The sequence below is a fragment of the Pseudoliparis swirei genome, chromosome 22 (genome assembly GCF_029220125.1).
Source record: "Pseudoliparis swirei isolate HS2019 ecotype Mariana Trench chromosome 22, NWPU_hadal_v1, whole genome shotgun sequence".
Lineage (NCBI taxonomy): Eukaryota > Metazoa > Chordata > Actinopteri > Perciformes > Liparidae > Pseudoliparis > Pseudoliparis swirei.
This window is the reverse complement of record NC_079409.1, coordinates 22,524,469-22,532,942: the sequence shown is the minus strand read 5'-3', so window position 1 is coordinate 22,532,942 and position 8,474 is coordinate 22,524,469. Positions and strand designations below refer to the sequence as shown.

The 8,474-nt window shown below is 45.4% G+C and overlaps 1 protein-coding gene across 1 annotated transcript; it reads right to left on the bottom strand.

Moving 5' to 3' along the window:
• Positions 1-952: 952 nt before the first annotated feature.
• tmem147 (transmembrane protein 147) lies at positions 953-8,170 on the bottom strand. The gene is made up of 8 exons (XM_056443960.1): positions 8,064-8,170; positions 6,864-6,960; positions 5,146-5,215; positions 4,980-5,045; positions 3,389-3,525; positions 3,230-3,314; positions 2,579-2,700; positions 953-1,681 (listed from the first exon to the last, which is right to left on the bottom strand). The coding sequence occupies exons 2-8, from the start codon at positions 6,938-6,940 to the stop codon at positions 1,561-1,563; spliced, it is 678 nt and encodes a 225-aa protein (XP_056299935.1). The 5' UTR covers positions 6,941-6,960; positions 8,064-8,170; the 3' UTR covers positions 953-1,560.
• Between the last annotated feature and the right edge of the window lie 304 nt (positions 8,171-8,474).

The window sequence follows — 8,474 nt, the reverse complement described above, 5'->3', positions numbered from 1 at the left end:
GTCTCCTCCCTCGTGTCCAGGTGTCTCCTCCCTCGTGTCCAGGTGTCTCCTCCCTCGTGTCCAGGTGCTTCCTCCCTCGTGTCCAGGTGCTTCCTCCCTCGTGTCCAGGTGCTTCCTCCCTCGTGTCCAGGTGTCTCCTCCCTCGTGTCCAGGTGCTTCCTCCCTCGTGTCCAGGTGCTTCCTCCCTCGTGTCCAGGTGTCTCCTCCCTCGTGTCCAGGTGCTTCCTCCCTCGTGTCCAGGTGTCTCCTCCCTCGTGTCCAGGTGCTTCCTCCCTCGTGTCCAGGTGTCTCCTCCGTCGGCTGCCGGGAACATGAAGAGGAACTAACTCATTTAGTTCTCCAATAATTGAAACTCAGACCCTTTTCAATGGGTTTCACTTTTATTAGACACTAAAGTTGATTTCTGAAAGTGGATTTGTGGCTGTGTGTCTGAAACCTGTCGGTTGTCTCTCTGTGGTGTAACATTCAACAGGAATGGGGACATGAACACATGAAGGTCAGCATTTGTTCGTAACCTGTAGGTTTATTGCTTTTTTTATGATGTTACTGCTAAGCTCTCTCCTTTAGTGAAGGATGGAACATCTGGCCACAGGGACCACAGCTGGAAGGTAGCCTGAGCTAACACTGACACACTGACCCCCGGGTTGATTAATGAGGCCACGCACAAATACATGAATAAAAAGACTAATGTATGCTGGGCATGAACAGGGAGCTTCTGCCCCGATGGCCTGAGGCAGAACGCTCCGAGCTGCTGCCGAGTCTGTGGACGTGAGCGTCTCATCTAACAGAGGAGGTCATTGAGATCAATAACTCACTTTGTGCAGGTTGGAGAAAACCACTCCCACGCCGGAGGTCACCTGACGTGGCTTTAAATAAGAGAGTTGGATCGTAGCTCACGAGTTCTAAGGTCTGAAAAGACTTTTGTAAATACGAGCGCAGGAGAAGACAAACATGTTGTTATTGAGTTTAATGTAGAAATCACTAAATTCTTACAATTTAACAAGATGACGTCATAACGCTGACAGGACTTCAGTTCATTCACACACTGGCCTGCTTTATTCATTACATCTTTCATACAAAAACAAATAATACAAATCTTCCTACAGTTATGTTTTAACTCCTTATATTAACTGGTTTATAAATAAATTGGTAAATTGGTGGGCACACAACTAACGACCAGGGTCTTGAGCGATCCACCCGAGCGTTTACACATTACAACACAAGTTCGACCCATCGGGTTTCACGGCGGCGGTTCTGGTACAAAATTCACAGCGTAACAAATCCCAGCGATCACAGATCACATGGCGGCGTGAGTCGGCTCTCGGCCGTCGGCCACCGGCGGGTCGACGGCGGCGCCGGCCTTCCACCGGCGATCTGAGTGAACGCGCCGGGTGGAACGCGTGGTCAGCCTGCCGGCTTCTCCGCCGTCTCGTCTCGACGTCGGAGCGGTCCCGATGGCGTGAAGCGCTCAGAGGCGTCTTCGGTGTTTTGTGACTGGAAAGGAAATCGGGGCTTCAGACGTCGGACCGGCCGGTCCGGACCGCGGGGGCCGATGAGGACTTAGTTGCTGTGGACCAGAGTGACGAAGAGGAACAGGGAGCAGAGCGAGATGGCGCCCGTCAGCACGGCTTTCACCAGCAGCACGGTCCAGCTGCCCAGCAGGAAGACGTGGACGAACAGCCTGGAGGGGGGGGGGGGGGGGGGGGGGGGCAGACACACGGCCGTCAGAGGCTCCACCTCTTCCACTTCATGACGCTTCTGGATTTATTTATATAAAGCACACAAGTAAACAGGCCTGTAGTTTAGAACATGTTACGTGTCTCCTCCAGCCCTCTGACCGGCTCTCTCATGTTGACCGATGGGTTTACAGGACTTTAAGCCACATGTCCAGGACCAAACTGACATCTCGGTGTAAACATGAACAATTTCGAACATGTTGCGTATCGAGAGCGTACGCCGGCTCATATTTTGAGCGTCTTTCTTTAAATAAAAACATTTTAAATAGTTCAAACTCGGCGTAAATGAACATGTGATTATAACACATTTCCAGGACTTTTCCCTGCTCTTTCCACATTACATGTCATTTAGCAGACGCTTTTATCCAAAGCGACTTACAATAAGTGATCAACCTAGAGTCCAAACTAAGAACAACAAGAATACAGAAACTAACATTTCCTCAACATAGTCGAACTACAAAAGTACCACAATAAGAGCTATTTAAGAGCCACTGAAGTGATAATCTGTGTTTTAATCCAGATAGTCGGAACGCATGGATTCACTAAACGCTCCTCCTCCTCCTCCTCCTCCAACATCCTGTTGGAGTGTTCATGATTTAAACAGCAATGTGCGCAAATAATAAATTTAAATACTTGCAAAATAGGGAAACAATGTGTAAGTTAATGTCATTTAAGTACAACAAGTGATGCAAGCAATTTGTAGTATATTTACTTAAATAAATAAAGTGGAGCCCCCAAAAATGAATTTCTTTTTCAGCGAATACCTTTTTTGGAAATGTGCTTCTCCTGCGTTTTGTCCAAAGTGAGATGAATAAGATGAATTCTCTCTGAGTCAGACTTACTCCATCAGGAAGGCCTTGTAGACACAGAGCGCCAGCAGCACGGTGACGGGGAGCCTGAAGCTCTTGGGAAGGTCGTAGCGCGTGAACATCCACACCACTGCTGCCATGGCGATGTAATGGACCTAAACAGGCACATTAATGACGGCATTTTATTTTTTACAAATTTAGGTCCCAGAGTGTCACGGATCCCCGTGTGTGATTTGGCGTGAGACTTACTGCTGCTGAAACTTCTTTATTTTCTTTCTCTTAAACCATCACCACAATAAGAGCGTCGGCCTCACACAGGTCCGTTAAAACTAGCAAACTGTATATAAAATGCGCATCCGTCCGTACCGTCAAGTTTGTATTTTTACATAAAATAAAGGTGCGCTTCCTTTTAACATTTCAAAATAAAAGTCAGATTTAGCTCTAAGAGGAAGTAGATTAAAACGTCTATAAAATTAATAAAACAATACAATAAATTAAACAATAAACCTTTCAAGGGGTTATTTACAGAGTCCCATCATATGAACATTTACATCACACGACGGCAACGAGCCCCAAAGACCGTTTAGTTAGTTTCATCGGGACGTCGCAGGAAGGAGGCGACGACGTGCCGAGAGAAGGTCGAGGAGAGGAAGAGTGAGAAGGCAGAAGAGGAGAGTGACTCACCAGACTGATGTTGGAGTCAAAGCTCATCTGGATGTACTTCCAGTCAAACTCAATCCCTCTGGCTCCCACCCACAGAGGAAGACACCTGGAGGCCACAGCACCCACAGTGAGCTCCATCCGTCCCACAGGTACGTTATCATCAGGAGCATCGCCGCTCACCTGGACATCACCAGCTCGGCCGTCGCCCAGCCCATGGCAGCCACCATGATCTTGTACTCCCCTTTCCCAGCATTACGCGACATCACCAGGTGGAGCCCCAGCAGGTCGGCCAGGTCCACTGTGGCCTTCATGAACTCCTGGAAGACAAACCAACACCCGTCATGGGAACTGTACATATCCTTCATCGTATCCTCTGACACTGTGTGAAGAAAACAATCACCTGTGGAGACAAATTATACAGGGTCCTTACTCATGTTGACCAGTGGATTTCCATGACCTTTCCATAACTTTAAACCAAATTTCCAATTCCCAAACATGATGTGAAATCTCGGTGTATACATGAATGAGAGACAATAGCTTGACTAAAAGAAAACATACATCTATAAATGTTTATTCTTTTCGTCAAACTGTGTAAATGAACATATGAATATAACAGATTTCCATGACTTTTACAACACTTTTGGGATTTAATTTCTTTCAAGGACTTTTCCAGGCCTGGGAATAACCATTTTAAAATTCCATGACTTTTCCAGGTTTTCCATGACCGTACGAACCCTGATCGTATAACAGAGGACAGGATGAAGACTGATTGACAGGTGTGATAATCACAGGATCTTTCCTTCTTGTATCCTCTTAACCCTTGTGTTGCCTTCGGGTCATTTTGACTCGATTCAATGTTTAACCCTCCTGTCGCCTTCGGGTCAATTTGACCCGATTCAATGTTTAATGTCGGTGTTCTTTCGGGAGTCAACAAACAAACATAAAGTACCTCACACTTAAACTTGGAAAACAATATTAATTCTAATAATTTTCTGGAGATTTTAATAGCTGGGGTCATATTGACCTCAAGGGTAAAATATGTTAGTAAATATAAAGGTAACAGGAGGGTGAAACATTGAATCGGGTCAAATTGACCCGAAGGCAACACCAAGGGTTAAAGGGACCTGATCACTTGGTTACTCATCAAAGGACCTGAACACAAGTCTCCTTCTGGCTCCTCCTTCTTCTTGTTCCCTTAAATTTATGTTGTTTCATTAAATGATCTCATAGACGAGTTCTGGTTCTTCGATATTCGCCATTTCAGTGTAAAGACTCAACCTTGGGTGGGGACAACATTTGCCGTTACACACATCGCAAGCGCCCACACAAACTGGTATTCTACTGACTCGCGCTGTGTATTTAATTATAATACTTCACGAAATCCAACAAAGTTCCTTTCTGGTGTGTTATGATGAAGTAGTTGTTGTTGTGTATTTTTTTAGTGAATCAAATTAAATACAATATTATTCTATATAATATACAAAACAGAAATACTGAAACGGGAAAGGTAGAAGCAAAAAATGCTTATATATTCCCATCCTAAATTAATATCAAATAAATCAGAAAATTAAAATAAAATTAAGAAAAAAATAAGACATAAAATAAAAAAACCTATATATATATATATATACATACATATATGCATACATATATACACATACATCTTCCATATAAATACGTTTCAATCACATTTCTAACTCAAGAATTGTTTTATAAATAATTCCCTTGAAAACCCAAAAGGAGTTCTCCGTTCTCACGTCACGACACTCACCCCGACAAAGTCATAAACTCCAGCTCCTCCTTCCCATGTGGGGAAAAATGTGGCGAGGAACAGCATCTGAAACACAAAGACCACCCGGTTCACCCAGCATGTGTGATTATGGGATGTCTGCTCAATGCCACGACGACGGATGAGTCCACCGCCAGAGCTCACCCACCTTACAGAGCTGCACGAACAGGTAGGTCGCTCCAGCCTGGACACACCTCCAGAAGGCGTTGTACTCTGAACTAAACACAAAGGGAAAAGCAGAAGAGAAACACGACAGTGGTCAGAAGATTACGTGGGCCTCCTCCCAGACTAAGCAGATTATTAACAGACTTCTTCGTCTCTAAGCTGCGGCAACCGAGGAAGACAAAGAAACTATGGAGTCATTATTTTGTGTTCCCCCCAACGAGGTGCAACCAGTGCGTCAATGGAGGGAGCTAGGGCCTTCTATTTTATATATAATATATACTGTCAAATAACATTATATACCAAATAATTTAAATAAGGAATAAACCGTGTTGACGCGCTACATGTGTGTGTGAGACCGTCAGCCCGTCAACAACCACTTAAGTTAAATGTGACCAAATATAACATATCGCCACTCATCAGAGAGAAGCCCCTCCCCCTTTTTATGGGCGCCGCCGGACGTGAGTCTACAGCGGCGAGCAGACGTGTCACGGTCGTTGCGGCAAGGACGGCTTCTCATTGGCCGATGAAACTCGAATCTTCGGGCACCCCGGCCAATGACATCGTTTCTCATTTCGACGTGATTGGACTCTTCGTGGAGTCAGAGACCGTGACAGGGCGGACCGTTTGGGGCGTGACCCGCTCCGGTGGCAGGTGTTTGACTGGGGGCACCTGTCCAGCGGTAACCAGGTGTCCTCAGGTGAGCTCAGAAACCTCCCGTGGAGCAGATCCTGGTTGTCAGTGTGAAGACAGAGTGTGAAGGAGGGCCTCACGCTGCCACAGAGACAAGCAGAGGTGGAGAATATTCTACTCAGAACCTCTTTTCTTCTCACTGTGGAGTTCTATTTAAACCGCCCCCCCCCAATAAATGTCACCAGCCGCCACTGAGTGCACCAAGTGTTTTACTTTCTGCCGTGTCCTGTTCAGGGTCCTGACACATGTTGACCAGTGGATTTCTAGGACTTTAAACAAAATTTCCAGGACCAAACTGAAATCTAGGTTTATACATAAAACAGTGAGAACATGTAGTATTTAAACAATGTGAATTCCAAAGCATGCAGTTTACATGAAATGAAACAAAAGAATAAGAGACAATATTTTGATTAGAAGAATAAACACTTGCTTCCCGATGGACAACCAACTTTCCAGTTAACCCTCCTGTGACCTTCACATGTACTCACATATTTTACCCTCGGGGTCAATTTGACCCCAGCAAATAAAACCTCCAGAAAATTATTAGAATTAATATCGTTTCCCAAGTTTAGTTTGTGAGGTACTTTATGTTTGTTTGTTGACTACCTAAATAGCCCTTTAAATATGTAAAAAAGTTGATATTTCTTATATGTTTGACACAGTGACAAACAGCCTGGGGTCAAATTGAGCCTAAAGGTAACAGGAGGGTTTAAGGTGCGTTCACTTAAAAAATTGCGCCGCCAGTACGCCGGCTAATATTTTGAGTCTTTCTTTCTAAAACATATTAATTATTTAAAACTCGGCGTAAATGAGCACATGATTATAACACATTTACATGACTTTTCCAAAACCTTTGTGATTTAAGTTTTTTCCATGACTTTTCCAGGCCTGGAAAAGACAATTTTAAAATGTCATGACTTTTCCAGGTTTTCCCTGACCGGAGGAACCCCGCCTGTAACGACGCAGTACACACATGTTGCAGAGCCCCGACTCATCCAATCAGACACTTACAGGCCGCTGCACTTGTATGTTATGAAGTAGGGGAAGTAGGCCAGGGCGAAGCAGTTCCCGAAGTGGAACAGCGTCATGATGTCTGGTCACTCAGCTCCTGGAGAGAAAGGGGGATGAAGGAGAAACGACTTGAGACAACGGGATGCATTAAAGTGGTTAAATACACAACTTCTTCAGAGGCCAGTGAGAAAACAACATCTTGTTTTCACCAACTGACGGACACAAACACTCTGTCACCTCAGACTGACGGAGCAGCTGGTTACCTTCGCTTGGAAATGTGAAGGTTATGTTTTGATCACCGTGTATTTATTTATTTGTATGCGAGTTACTCGCATAACTCAAAAAGTATTAAACCGAATCGCATTACATTTGGTGCGATGATTGGTTATTATCCGGGGACCATTTGATTAGATTTTGGTATCGATCGGGTCAAAGGTCAATGTCAAGGTCATGAAAAGGTCAACATCTTCTCTTTACCATAGCTCGGTCAATTTCTATCCAATTGGCATGCAACTAATGCCAAAATGTTCATAATTCAATGCCCAATCTTGTGATATGTGAAGGTATGCGCTCTACCGAGTGCCCGTTCTAGTTGAATGTGTTTTAACTCTAATGATTCCTTCTGGTCACATGACATCTATGACACCTGTCCATCCTGGAGAGGGATCCTCCTCTGTTCTCTCCTCAAGTTGTTCCTGATCCGATGTGAGGTCAAAGGTCAAAGGTCAGGGATGTCTATGTGTACAGACGGTAAAGCCCTGTACTCTGAGAATGGGCTATACAAAATAAACAGAATTTAATTAATTACTTTGTTTATGTCTACTCAACTACAATCACAATAAACAACAAGTGAACTTCCTCCTCGCTGACGTCATCCCCGGTCACTGGGCCGCGTCACGCCGGAGCCACATCGAGGCCCACAGGCCAACAGCATGTCTGTCATAGTCGAGGAGAACATTGTCGCAGGAGCCTCTACGACTTTAATCCGCAGAGATATTAAGATAAACAACGTCGAAGTCAGTGAGGAAATGAATAATCTGGACGTAAACTGGCTGTTAGCTAAACTGACGTTAGCATCCTGTCGCCCGTTGAACGCCGGACTCGAGCCGTCGTGTTTCACCGCGAAGCTTTCAGTCTCCGTTAAACAGACTCTTTAAACCACGGGGCAGCGACCGGGAAACATTCGGTGTCGGTACTCACGGTGCGAGAAGAGCTGGGAGGAGGCCGGCTGCGGGCTGGTCGAGTGACAAACGGAAGTGCGGTTGGCTCAACCTCCAAATGGGTCCGACGACACCAGTAGTAATCTACCCATGCGTTCCACAGAGGCTCACGCGCTCACACACGGACACACAGACACAGACACACACACACATACACACACACACACACACACAGACACACACACACACACACACACACACACACACACACACACACACACACACAGACACACACACACACAGACACACACACACACACACACGCACACAGACACACACACACGGACAGACACACACACACACACACACGCACAGACACACACACACACACACACACACACACAGACACACACACACGGACAGACACACACACACACACTTATACACAGAC